Consider the following 14,994-nt stretch of genomic DNA (forward strand, 5'->3'; position numbering starts at 1 on the left):
TTCAGGTTGGAAAAGGGGGGTTCGGGTAGGAGTTATACAGTAATAAAGTACTGTAGCATAAACCGCTTAACTAACGTCGAGCACGTTGCGACAGGAGGTTAAAATCCTGCAATGTACCGAATGGTTTTAATTCCTGCGAAGACGTACTGAATGATGGTAATATTATGCTCACGCGCGTGAACTGAGGAGAATCACAAGGACCTTCTAGCTTTTATAACCAAACGGATTTATTCCTGAAACACAAGCAGAAAAAATGAATTTAATAACAACTAGATTGTACAATGAGGTAAAATAAATCCAATAACAACGAAGGTGCCTCTCTCCAGTCAGACTGGGAAGAGAGACGAAACCAGGCGACTTATCTCTGGAAGCCCCTATTCCCCCCCCCCCCCTCCCTTCCCCCCTCTCCCATAAACATAACAGAACTAACACTGAGATTGTCCTCTCCCTCCACCAAGTGTCACATTTTTAAAATGTATTGTTTTAACAATGTTTTCTGGTGTTTTGCTTGCAGCAAAGCACAAGAGGGTCTGGTTTCATTGAGTGAAGATGGCTGCTCTCCAGTTTCCATGAAGCAAATGGCATATGGTAAGGTTGCATGGATGTCTACTAAAGCATTTAGTTCTTACTACTATTTTATGCATCCATGAATGATCTTGCATTTTATTTTTATTTTCTTTATAAGATCAAGGCTCATGGAGGTATGAGATAATCGAGGGTATGAACTCATGGTGGGGCAACGTTGGACACAATAAGCAAGGGAATGAATGAACAGGAAAATAGGAGACAAAGACAGACACAGACAGAGGGAGGGGGTGGGGGTAAAGGATGTGGGGGAACAGCATGCTGTGTAGGTAAGATGGTTGGGAACAGCAGGATTAATGGGGATAAAAAAGATTGTGGATAATGAATGGGGATGACATGCAATGACAGTGTACCGTTTGCTTGAAGCTCTGGAGTGAAGAGTGCAATTGAACCTTCTCTGGAGAACATTTACATAAATAGCGGTGGGGAGTGCGTTGGCAGTTCCATCTTCTGGGAGTATAATTTTTAACTCAACTGGACGGTTCATCACATACTGAACCCTCCGTCGTCGTCGTCTGTCTTCCGTTAACTTTTCGATGTTAACACTCCAGCGTCCACAAATATCAACCGATTCTGATCAAACTTGACATGCAGCATCCTTACCCCAAGGACCAGGTTGGTATTACATTTCAGCCTGATCCGTTGAAAAATGGCGGACTTAGGCGACAATTTTGTTTTTGGTCATGAAAACGACGTTAACACTCTCGCGTCCACAAATATTAACAGATTTTGATCAAACTTAGAATGTTTAACCCATGCCACACAAAGTAGGTTGCTATTGCATTCCAACCCGATCCGTCACAAAATGGCCGCCATAGGCCGCCATATTGTTTTCAGCTCCGAAACGACGTTAAGACGTTTCCTTTTATCTACGCAACTATATTTCTGCAACATTGTTGCAAAGTGTAACATTGTATCAATTGTAAAACAAGGACAAGTATAAGGATACAAGGACCTTACAATTATTGCACAAGGTTGTTGGCTTTTCATTCAAATCAAATCTAGTACAGACAACTGACCTACTTTAAAGTTGTGCAGTCAGTTCAGTTGAGTTCTGCTTCCCTGGAAGCTCCAGTTTTTGACAAATCATGCCAGACATCTTGGCTGTGATGTGTTCTATTTGGTGGCATAAAGTTAATATTCAAACGTGTTGATGTGACGATTCCAAATTCTGCAAGTATGTTTTTATGTGACGATTCCAAATTCTGCTGCAAGTATGCCATAGACGGAAACATGTTTTTTTTTTTTACCTCCGCCGCCAAAGGTGGATTAAGGTTATGTTTTCACCCCTGTCTGTCTGTCTATGAACAAGATATCTCAAAAGTTGTGGACGGATTCGAACAAAAAGGACAAAATGATTAGATTTTGGTGAAGATCCGGATTCGGATCTGGCTAGTAGATTTTTTAAGTGATTCTTCACCATTGTGAGATGGGGCCAAAACCGACATATAGCAGGATATCTCAAAAAGTTGTGGACGGATTTGGATGAAACTTGGTGGACAGGTTGGGTGTGTGACAAGGACAAATCTATCTTATTTTGGTGAATATCCAGATACGAGAATTTTGTAAACTATTGTTCTATCGTAAATAGAATCAGTGGATACAAAACGTAAACTGTTCAGCCTGGGGGAGGTATGCTCTCCACCTAATGCCGTTCTAGTTTTTCTTGTAACATTTAATTGGGATGGAATACCCAATAGTGGGTTGACATCCAACTAGGGTGAGGCATATCCATTGATGCACTCATGTCAAATTCTATTTTCTAGTCTTGATGCATGCACATCGCCTTGCACATGTATTTGATTGGTAGTTTTGCAGCACTTGACATTTATCAACTGTCTAAAGTTGCAGTCTTTGTTGCTAAAACTCCAGTATTAATAACCCTTTGCATTCATGTATTTTGTTCTTCTATTGCAACTTGCTCTTGACTTGGCATGTTAATCTTAAATACCATTTAAATAACAAATATCGACACGTACAATGCTTAGCTTTCAGGATGAGCCAAATATTTTAGAAGCTTTGTGCTCAAGAACTTGCTCTTGCATTTTACGTTGTGTTCACAGTGGCGGGCCTGGGATTTGGTATAATGAGTGGAGCATTTTCTGTAGTCAACATCCTGGCGGAGTCTATAGGACCCGGGACTATTGGAATTCATGGTGATTCGCCGTACTTCTTTCTGACATCAGGTAAATGGTCATGAATTTAGTATAATGCCTCCATCCCAGTTTTGCTTGAATGAAGTAAATTGTTGCAATAATTTTAACCCATTAGGTGTTTCAAAACGTTTTTACCTCCAACCATGATACAGTCGGCATAGTTTTTAGGCCTTTTCTCTGTATTTTCCAGGCAGTAATGTATTCTTCCCAGCTTCCTTCGGTGAATTTCATAATCTCATTGGAATTTAATCTGGGGTATTGTGTGTGTATGTTTGTATGTATGTATGTTTGTTTGTATTGTGTGTATGTATATATATATGACTCTCCTATATGACTATGTATTGTGTGTATGTATATATATATATGTATATATATATGTACAGTATACTGTACGTACGCGCAACCGCTGATTCGCATTCAAAACAGAGGCGACGTACAGTATTCCTTTACTGTGTCTGTGTTAGCCATGGGTCCGAAGAAGGATAATGCTAGTGTTTCCAAGCGTAATGTGGTTACGATGGACGATAAGGTAAATCTGATTAAAAGGTATGGAAAAGGTGGAAAAGTGTCGGTGATAGCGCATAGACCTTATCACGAATCGGAACCGCAATGCGTCATGGGATCGGAAAGGGGCAATCGCGCCGCCACAAACTACACCATGGAATTGCAGCTGGCCCGGTTTTTTAAACCATTGATATTAAAATAAAAAGTAGCCGATAACCACCGGAATTTTATGCTGATTCCGAATGTGTCTAAAACTTTTCTCCGATGTGTAGTTCTTGAGTTATAAGCGGACATCCAGACAGACACACTCCTCCTATATATATACATATATATATATATATATATATATATATATATATATATATATATATCTATATATATATATCTATATATATATATATATATATATATATATATATATATATATATATATATATATATATATATATATATATATATATATATATATATATATATATATATATATATATATACTAGCTGAGGTACCCGGCTTCGCCCGGGTTGAATAAGAATAAGACAAATATATGATGAAAAGAACATGTATATTTTAGAGTAATATCTCAGTACATGACGTTTTGTCAATTTTCAATTTCTCAAAACCTCTTGGTATACTTGGTAACCAAACCTCTTGGTAACCGAAAACTTTCGGTTTTGATAACCAGAGATAAGGTTACCGTGTGGCAGGCGGTGCTTATTACTCCCAGCAAGGTGCAGCAGCAGCTGTATGGGACACCTTGCTGGCGGTTCTCCACTGATGATATGAAGGTCGCATAGTGACTGATATAAAAACCGAAAGGTTCACAGAGTTACAAGTGTATGGAAGCCTCACTGCGTTGCCCTGATGAAGTCCCAACAAGGGCGAAACCAGGTCGGTAACTGTGAGTTTTGCATGCACTTGTGACAGTATCTGAATTTATAATCCGTAGTGACGCACTGCTAGATGGTTCCTCTGGAGCTTTGCAGGCAATGCGGACATGCATGGCGATGACGTCATGTTGTCTGCTCATTAGGTTGGAGAACCAGATTACAGATACCATTATTAGTAACTCCCAACCACAACCAGGTCGACTCCATATGATGAGTGGATACCAGAGATAACGTTACCGTGTGGCAGGCGGTGCTTATCGCTCCCAGCAAGGTGCAGCAGCAGCTGTATGGGACACCTTGCTGGCGGTCCTCCACTGATGATATGAAGGTCGCATAGTGACTGATATATATATATATATATATATATATATATATATATATATATATATATATATATAATATATATATATATGTGTGTATGTATATAGAGACTTGGCATTTAATATGGAATATTTTTTTTGTGGGGGTGAACTTACTTTTCAAGATGTCTTAGAACCAAAAGTTCATTGGAATTATGTTGAAATTATTCTAGATTTTGTTAATGTGACCTTTAAAAGAAACAAAAACCACATTTGACATTTCGAAACAAATAAATTGATCCTTGAAAGTGATGTAAACTGATATTGAACTCAATTCATGGACAGTACTGTGTTAAACTTCTGTACGTTTTCCAGAAGTATCTCTTTATTTTGCACATTGGCCAAAATTTTTTTTTACCAAAAACAAAAGTTAAATTACAACTGGGATTACGGACAGTAAAATTACAGTTCAGTACTTCGTGTAACCCCCACGAGCATTCAGGAGAGCACGTACACGTCGAGGCATGCTGTTCACGAGATTTGCCAAGGTTTGGACAGGAATCGCTTGCCATGCAGTGACAATAGCCTGCTGCAATTCACGCACAGAGGTCGGCTGCTGGTCCAAGCGGTCGATTTGATGCGTTAATTCTGCCCACAAGTTCTCGATCGGATTCATATCCGGGGACATGGCAGGCCATTCCATATGCTCTACACCACGGTCAGCAAGAAAGTGTTGGATCATGCGAGCACGATGAGGCCGTGCATTGTCATCTTGGAAGACAAAGTTTCCTCGAAAGGCTGCACGAGCAAATGGAAGCAATGTTTCTTCCAGAATGGCCCTGTACTTGAACTGGTTCAGGTTTCCATTCAGAACAACCAGGTCAGTTTTGCCCCCTGCATGACAAGCAGCCCAAACTGTCACCCCACCACCTCCAGCTTGGACTCTTGGCACTATACAATCTTTGTTGTAGGCTTCATGCACTTGTCTGCGCACTCGGACGCGGCCATCTTGACGATAGACCAGAAATCTAGACTCGTCACTGAAGATCACATGATTCCAGTGTCCTGGCTGCCATTGACGGTGCTCTCTGGCCCACTGCAATCGGCGCTGGCGGTGTTGTCTGGTCAGGCGTGGCTCTCTCATGGGACGCCTGGCACGATAGCCTGCTTGAACCAGTCGTTGGTTGACTAGCCTTCTGGATACAGGCACATTTGTCAGTTGCTGCCACTCAGCCCTAAGCCAATTAGCTGACTTGGTACGGCCATTGCGGACTAACCGGTGCAGTTGGCGATCATCCCTCCTTGTGGTTCTGCGGGGACGTCCTGGCCTCGGTATTTGAGTAGGGACACCCCTCTGAGCATTTCGTTTCAGGATCTTTGACACCTGACCTTGAGTGATGCCATACTGCCGAGCAATAGCACGCTGTTTCATGCTGTAATTTCGTAAAGCCACCACTCCATGACAAACAGCATTGTCGAGTTGACGGACCATCTCCAGAGGAAGCGGCAATAACTTTTGGAGATGTGCAGCAGTTGTTTTCCACTAATACAGAACGCAACAACCCTTGTATACCCGACTGTGAAGCCAATCATCAAATGCACCTGTCCGCACATTTTGCCACGCCACCTGTGATATAATCGTGTTGTTGACTTCTTGCTGCGACAGACAATCAGTGACATGGTTCTTTTAACAAATAAATCACCAAAGTGTAAAAGAAACTCACCAGATTGATATACTGAGTTAAGAAAGTAAACCCAAGTCAAGAAAAAAAAATATTCCATATTAAATGGCAAGTCTGTATATTCCACACGTTATCAAACAAAAATAAGTTTTGTTTGCATAATGACATTGGGTAAGTCGAGTGAGTTATGGAAGGAAAAGATGGAAAGCCGCAACGCTTGTCCTCACATGAGCCCAAGAACCGAACAAAGGTGCGAGTTGTACCACCCCCAGTGAAAAACGCCCAAACGGCCATTTCAAAGAGAATTCCGTAGGTTGGAATAAGGCTGCCTTCATAGTGAGGGTTCGCGAAGGTCTAAAAACAGAAACAGAACAACAACAGAAACAGAACAACTACTACGTAAAAGAAACTGACCAGATTGATATACTGAGTTAAGAAAGTAAACCCAAGTCAAGAGAAAAAAATAATCCATATTAAATGCCAAGTCTGTATATATATATATATATATATATATGTGTGTGTATGTATATATATATATATATATGTGTGTGTTGGTCGCCACTTCACAGGAAGGTTCACTTCATAGGAAAGAAGAGGCAAGTTTGAAGCAACAGTGGTTTAATGAAAATCAATCAAACACAATTGTGGAGTGTGTCCGAAAATGCAGAGCTTTAACACGTAGAGGAGTGCAAGTCCGAGGCACACTGAAAACTGCTCTGAAACATGGTCCTTTATATAGCAGGACAAAGTAAAAAAAACTTCGCCAAAGTAAAGAAAAAAGACATCCTTTCATATGAAGGAGCTAAGTTGAGTAACAACAGCTGCGAGAGTAACATTTCTAGGCTATTATTAGTGCTGAGGAAGCGCCTCTAGCGAATGACTTCCAGCCAGTGTAACGCGAATTCCTGTCACAGGAATTCTGAGATCATATAAGTGTGACGTGGCAGTTCCTGATTGGTTCGTGTTGGGGAACCCCTTCTCGCTGCCGACGTGACGTAAATTCGCGCACGCGCACTGGTGAAGCGCGAGATTCGGCCCAAGGTTCTTATTATTATTATTTTTGTATACAAGATCGAGGCTCGAACCATGATCGAGGCTCGAAATTCCATGCCCGAACCTCAGCGCAATCCAAGAGGATTCACTTGTTTCAAGCCGGCCTGCTCCAAGGCAGGAATGTATGCCACATGGGAGTGTACAGTTTCCCAGGCTTGTTATAGTTGGCAGTAAAATAAACTCAAACAATTATTATACATGGTCCGTCAGGGAGGTGTGATGATTTTCAGAAAACTCGTACACAGTTATTTTTAGTCGAATTTCAATTTTTTTTTTTTTAAAGACTACATATATAATGCCATGTAATACACTGTAACAAAGACATTTAAAAAATGTAATTCATGTTTGAAAAATGACATCATCTAAATGGCGGCCGTTCTTGTCCAAGCATTCTTGCAGACGCGCGGAAAAGTTCCAGCATTTCTCAGCACAGCAGCATCCCTCAGCAGTTCCAGCATTCTTTTTGCGAACGTAAACCGCCGTACGAAATCGTTCTGCTGCAGTTCTTGAACCACCATGATTTTGTACGCGTGATAATGAAGGTCCAAGTGCAAAATTCGACGAACTGATCTGTCTGACATCCGTAGAGCGCGAGCGTGCCGTACCGCTGACCGACGAGGGCTGGCCTCCACAGCTTGTCGAACCCTTTCGATGTTTTCCGGGGTCCTAACGGTTCGATCACCTCCCCGAGCTGCTCCCGGCCTCACAGATCCGGTTGTCCTGAAGTTTTTTACCTACTTCAATATTGTGTTTCGAGACGGAACGGCGCCACGTCGATCAACATTGAAGTGAGTACGAAATCTGCTCTGTGTAAGCACCACCGAACTACCCGTTTGAATAAACCTCTCAACAACGAAGACGCAGTGTTCAATCGTCCACAGCTCCATGGCTACTGAAATGGCGCCTAACAACGAGTAACCAACAGCCATCACGCATGCTCTAGACCCCCCACTTGCATTGTAATACCCAATTCAAACATGAATTACATTTTTTAATGTCTTTCTTAGTGTATTAAATGGCATTATATATGTAGTCTTTAAAAATAATAAAAATTGAAATTCGACTAAAAATAACTGTGTACGAGTTTTCTGAAAATCGTCACACCTCCCAGCTGGTTCAGCCTCCCTGTATAAGCATGCAAGTTTTTAAAGAATACATAATGAATCATGGTTCCTACCAACCTGCTCAAGGTTTAACTTAAAGAATACAACAACCTTTCCACTTTATTTAATATCCACAGCAGTCAATGTATCTTATAACATTCTTTGAGTCCCCTTGGCAGCTGTTTGGGGCAGGGATTGTGAAGTTTATTTCCAGGAGCAGCTTTTGACCGACCCATAACTTATCTCCCCTTGGCAGCTGTTTGGGGGCAGGATTGTGAACGTTTATTTCCAGGAGCAGCTTTGACTGACGATGAATTTTACAAATGCATTCATTAGCAATTTCTAAAGCAAAGGGGCATAAGTAGCAAGCATTAATCTGGTTACACTCTTTGTCACAGTTGGACAGCAAAATACATTGTAACTATGTGAAAAGTGGCCATAGAAAGCTTAATCCTATTTATTTTATAAAGCAAACATTAATTGAATGCAAACAATTATTAGATAAAGCACAACTAGATGCATGATCTTCACATTACCTACATATCAGGTGACCTGTGGTGTATGGGATATTAAACCCCCTATGCCTGACATATGTATATATATATATATATATATATATATATATATATATATATATATATATATATATATATATATATATATATATATATATATATATATATATATATATATATATATATATATGTGTATGTATATATATATATATGTGCATGTATATATTGTTACGGATCTCGGCCGTCGGCGCTCCCCTTATGAAGGGGGGGGGGGGGGGTTAATCCCCTTGTCTTATCTGGCCGACCCGAGTCCTGGGGATTATAACGTCCTTCCCGGCGTGGCGTTAGATAGGGTTTGTTAGGCCTAGGGGTTCACTACTACCTAAGTACCAACGCCGGCCGGAAACGAGGGAATATCTCCCGCTCGAACCACGGATATGTTGGAAAAGGCCGAGCGGATAGCAATTCGCGATCCGAGCTATTAACAAAGCGACTAGACCCGATTATAGCGGTTTCAATCGTGCCACGTTTACCCAATGATAGAAAGGACGGATGCGATCGGATGGAGAGGAAACCATAAGGTAGGAAGAACAAAGATGGGTTTATTAACAAATATACAAGAGAAGAGGAAACGAAAGGATGTACAGGACAGGAAGAGGAAGAACTAGCACACAGGGCAGTCTTAAAACAGTCTTACTCTAATACCCCAGACAAACATATACACTCACATGGGGATTGTAGCTGGTAGATGGTCAGGTAGAGGGTCCAGGCTCCAGTCGACTCCAGTCCAGGCTCCGGTCCAGCGGCGAAACCCGGCAGGCAGCCCCTCGCGTAGTTGAATGCGACCGGACCTTATATATAGCAGGGGGGAGGCTGGTGTCCTGCGTACGTAATATTTGTACGGTCGTGCTAAACGCACCCTCTCCAATGTTCTCTAATACAAGCATGCTCTTCTTCAACAAGTCTCGTACAAGTTCTTTGAAATGCGCTCTCTCCCATCCGAGTCCTCTCACAAAGGTGCGCTCCGTATCAGACCCGTTACGACCAGCGCTCTCATCAAAAGTCCAAGTTCGTGTGCGCAGTCCTTTTTACCGCCAACCTTCCACTCGAGTGCTTCGCAAGAGTCCTTCTTTCATGAGCGCCGCTGAATAAGTCCTATCAAAGGGCTTTGCGTTCGCGCTTATATAACGCGAGCAAAGATCGCTCCGCGCGCCTCAAAACCACGCCCGTCGGCGATCTCACCTCAGCCCTGGTTGGCTGGTGAGGGCTTACCGGCCATGCCTTTGACGGCTGGATGACGTGGCCACACCTTCTTGCCCTTCCGCCCCCTTTTCTCGGGCCTAACCGCGTGTCTTATGGCGACGTTTGAGCGAGCTATGAGGCACCGACTGTAGGGGCGCGTAATGGCGTCGCTTGGAGAGGGAGGTCGCAAAATGAACGGAATTGGGACCTACTCTTATTTGATCGACGCAACGCAGATTCAACTATTGGAAACACGGCCTTATCTAAAACACATAATAATGAAATAACAGGAATTCTATGGTGTCCTACGTGTTGCTTGTGGCCTATCTCAGGGTGCTACCTTTAACCTTTAATGATGAGAATTTATATACAAGAGTTATTTACAAGTGAGGGTTCTAAAACCACAACACTGCACCCCCCCCTTTTTTCAGGCTCGTCCCGAGCCGAAACAAAAGGGACTATCTTTTAAATTAGTGTGACACTTAGGTGTGGTTACCCTCTACTTTTAACCTCACCCTGAGTGCGACAGTTTTAACACTAGATATGTCCCACCTGCTGCGTTGCATCCGACCTAACTGAATCACACCCACAATTAACCGAATGACGAAATGGTCTTCAAACTAAACATTTAGCAGGTGGGGAGCATTATTTACAAGACACTAATTATTGACACTATAACACAGGACCTGTCTTTTGTGGGAAAAGAAGAACTTTTGAAAAGAGGAAAATGCCATTGCCATGCACTGCACCGATACACCATACTATATGTACCCATAAAATGAATGCACCATAATAAAGAAATGCACCACAATGAAAATGCATGAAAAGCACCAAAAATGAAAAGGCACAAAAACACTTTCAAATAATAAGTGGTGTCTTCTTTTTCTCCGCTGGGCCGATGCACCTTGGCTTGATTGATGGATATTCTTGCTTGATGTTGTTTTAATTAAAAGGGCACACACCGCGTCTGCTTTTTATTAACGCACAGGTTGTAAACCTGGTGCGTTATAGCGTTTGCCTGGGAATTTCGGGCGCTCAAAAGTGAAGCTAGTTTCTGTCACCCATTTCTGTCGCTCATTTCTGTCGCTCATTTCTGTCGCTCAGATGTGTAAACATGACGTCATCAAATCTATATTTATAGGATAGGTTATAGGAGATATATATGTTATAGGATAGGAATATAGGACCCAAATGACCCAGAGGACCCAAATGACCCAGAGGACCCAAATGACCCAGAGGACCCAAATGACCCAGAGGACCTAAATGACCCAAATGACCCAGAGGACCCAAATGACCCAGAGGACCCAAATGACCCAGAGGACCCAAATGACCCAGAGGACCCAAATGACCCAGAGGACCCAAATGACCCAGAGGACCCAAATGACCCAGAGGACCCAAATGACCCAGAGGACCCAAATGACCCAGAGGACCCAAATGACCCAAATGACCCAGAGGACCCAAATGACCCAGAGGACCCAAATGACCCAGAGGACCCAAATGACCCAGAGGACCCAAATGACCCAAATGACCCAGAGGACCCAAATGACCCAGAGGACCCAAATGACCCAGAGGACCCAAATGACCCAGAGGACCCAAATGACCCAGAGGACCCAAATGACCCAGAGGACCCAAATGACCCAGAGGACCCAAATGACCCAGAGGACCCAGAGGACCCAAATGACCCAGAGGACCCAAATGACCCAGAGGACCCAAATGACCCAGAGGACCCAAATGACCCAGAGGACCCAAATGACCCAAATGACCCAGAGGACCCAAATGACCCAGAGGACCCAAATGACCCAGAGGACCCAAATGACCCAGATGACCCAGAGGACCCAAATGACCCAGAGGACCCAAATGACCCAGAGGACCCAAAGGACCCAAATGACCCAGAGGACCCAAATGACCCAGAGGACCCAGAGGACCCAAATGACCCAGAGGACCCAAATGACCCAGAGGACCCAAATGACCCAGAGGACCCAAATGACCCAGAGGACCCAAATGACCCAGAGGACCCAAATGACCCAGAGGACCCAAATGACCCAGAGGACCCAAATGACCCAGAGGACCCAAATGACCCAGAGGACCCAAATGACCCAAATGACCCAGAGGACCCAAATGACCCAGAGGACCCAAATGACCCAGAGGACCCAGAGGACCCAAATGACCCAGAGGACCCAAATGACCCAGAGGACCCAAATGACCCAGAGGACCCAAATGACCCAGAGGACCCAAATGACCCAGAGGACCCAAATGACCCTCTGGGTCAATAAAAGTTGAAACTGGGCAAATGTCAATGAAAATTTGCCAGACCCAGACCAGAAAATGACCCAGAGGACCCAAATGCCCAGAGGACCCAGAGGACCCTGTGAATGTGAATGAATGTGAACATAATGTGAATACTAGTAGCAATTTTACAAAAACCATGGCATAATTTCAAATCTTGACCCGAGATGATAATTATGCTACATCATAATTTCCATGTGCCAACCTGGGCGGAATCCAAGTGGATTCACTTGACTTGTTCTTTGTATGGCCAGCAGGGCCAACTCAGGTGGTCCACCTGCATGGCATAGATGCCACTTTAAAACAGTTGTCCACAAGCCAGATACCGCTGGCAACAATGGTCGGTCCCAGCAGAGGTGCCAGGCCACAGAACGTGTGGTCCATAAGTTGTGCAAGGCCACAGAACGTGTGGTCCATATGGTGCATCAGTGCAGGCAGATGGCAGCAAGGGTGCGGGCGCACAATCCGTGGCACCCGCACACTCCCCTCGGGCACAAAAGAACATGGTCCATGAGTGGGGAAGGAAGACAAAGCAGGTTAGCGGGGGGCAAGGGCGCAAGGGTACACATAAAAACAAGGCATTGCAAGATGAGGGACGCGGGAGAGCGAGCCGAGAAAGCTCGTCCCTAACGTTCGTCACCCCCCATGTCACCTACCCTACCCTTGCCCTTCCCCGTATTTACACAATCTACAACTTTTCAAATTTGTCGCTAATGTCTTGTCCTTCCCATATTTCCCCTAATGCCAAATCCGTCATCACTCCCTCCTAAGGAGGAAGAGATGGAATTACAAATAATGTGTCCCCTACGTCCTGATGCGTCTTACATTCCAAACATTTGCAAAAACTGGTGTGGAGTTTTATCACCATAGGGAGTGGATGCGGATGGTGCGAAGAGACTTTCGTCCCATCTATCTTCTAAATGACATTAACTCTTTACTCTACCCGGTGTCTTGCCCTGCCAATCCATTGGCCATCATTAAACTATGTGGTTCTAAAAACCAATTCCCATTGACCATACTGTGGCGCGCTCCCAATTTGGGGTCTCACTCCCCCGGTTTTTCTCCCTGTGCCCTCTCACAATTTCGGGGCTGGGTCATGTGGCTCACCAGCAGGTCCGCTCACCTGCACACCTCCGCCACTGTAGATGCCACCCGAGCTTACCTAGCTCCTCACCCTAACCTGGGGAAGGCCTTCTGGCTCCCTTACCCCACTAATGCCCCCTCTGGTATCGGGCTACCCGGGTCCTCTCTCGGGATCCACGGGCCCCACTGAACTCTACTACCTGGCTCCCAGAGCCTACCTGTGGCCTCACCTGGCCGACAGACTACCAGTGGCGGAGTGCCCATTTAACCATTCTCACGAACAGCCCACACGCGCAGCCATTTCACTTTACTCATGCACCAAACCAAGCAATACCTTGCTACTTTCAGCACCACAGATGTCAATATCCAACCACATTTTCCTACTCCCTCTACCTACTTTGAAACTACCCTCCCCGGGTATTCGTGAAGGTGTCCATCCTTCCCCCTTCCACTCCTTCGCACCATACACTCCACTCCACGTATTCCACACTACTCACTCCACACCATTCATTCCACACACCTGTACTTCACTTGCACATCATGCAGGTCAATCACTCAACACACACACACATCCCTCTCGAGCATTGCCTCATTTCATCACCCTCACCACAAAGATTCTCATGCACACAGCATCATCTGGCTATCTATCTCCGCTAATATTAGTGCTCTCCCTGTCATCCCTTATACTATGTACATCCCCCGTCATTATCAACCAACTACTCTACTCTACGTCCCCACTACAGGTACAATGTCACTACTTAAATCTCGGTCACCTATGGTCATTTCTAGATCCTAACATTATCCTAACCCTCCCTGGCTAGTTTGCACCGCCAAAAACCCCATAATCTATTGCTCTTCTGCCCGAAAAAGGATGTGAGGGATGGTAGAGCTACCACTCCTCTACATCACTATCGCCATTACTACTACTATTACCAATCGTCCACTACTCTGAGCCTCTCGGTGCGAATACATTTTCATCACAGCTCGGCTTTGAAAAGCCGAGCCATGTATACGGGTGGTCTGTCTCCTGCAGGTTGGGTCCGTCCGGCATTCGGATTCAGGGGAGGAGGTTTTGTCGGGCCAAGGCTCCAGGCACCATCTCTGCACAGGGCCTTTTGCTCCCACGCGCGGTGGCCCGACCTTTCCCGGCCGGAGCGCCGCCACCGCAAGGGGGCGCCGCTCCGAACCCTCCTACCTCCCCTCGAACCGGGCCGGTCGCCTTGCCTGGCAAAACGCGGCACCGATCGTGCAGGGCGGGGCCCGGATCGTGCATGGCGCTCCTTGCGAGATCGCCGCGGCAACGATCCCCGCCGGCCCCCGCAGCACACAAAGAACACCGCGCCCTGAGAGCTCGTGTCGCCTACCCGTCAGCCTAACCGCTTCCCAGGTCAGTGTCGATGCTCCAGTCGCATTCTCACATTCACACGCGACTCTTCCCATACTCACACATCCAGGTGTCTCCATACACTCCGCACATTTCGTCACCGCACGCTCTCGTGCACACTCTTTCGTTCCACACTCTCGCGCACATTCCAGCGCACACATTCCATTCGCACACTCCATCACCCCACACACCTCCGTTACGCACTCCGTAACAC

At 44.8% G+C, this 14,994-nt stretch overlaps 1 protein-coding gene across 3 annotated transcripts in view; it reads left to right on the forward strand.

Moving 5' to 3' along the window:
* The window catches only part of LOC137431319 (gamma-secretase subunit Aph-1b), a 76,086-nt gene that overhangs the window by 13,740 nt on the left and 47,352 nt on the right, over positions 1 to 14,994 (forward strand). For all 3 annotated transcript variants that reach the window (XM_068122529.2, XM_068122531.2, XM_068122532.2), the window contains exons 3-4: positions 515 to 588; positions 2,649 to 2,771. In XM_068122529.2, coding sequence (XP_067978630.1) covers positions 515 to 588; positions 2,649 to 2,771 — 197 coding nt within the window. The remainder of the gene's footprint in view (positions 1 to 514; positions 589 to 2,648; positions 2,772 to 14,994) is intronic.

This window comes from Myxine glutinosa, chromosome 7 (assembly GCF_964187855.1).
Source record: "Myxine glutinosa chromosome 7, kmMyxGlut1.1, whole genome shotgun sequence".
In the NCBI taxonomy this organism is placed as follows: domain Eukaryota; kingdom Metazoa; phylum Chordata; class Myxini; order Myxiniformes; family Myxinidae; genus Myxine; species Myxine glutinosa.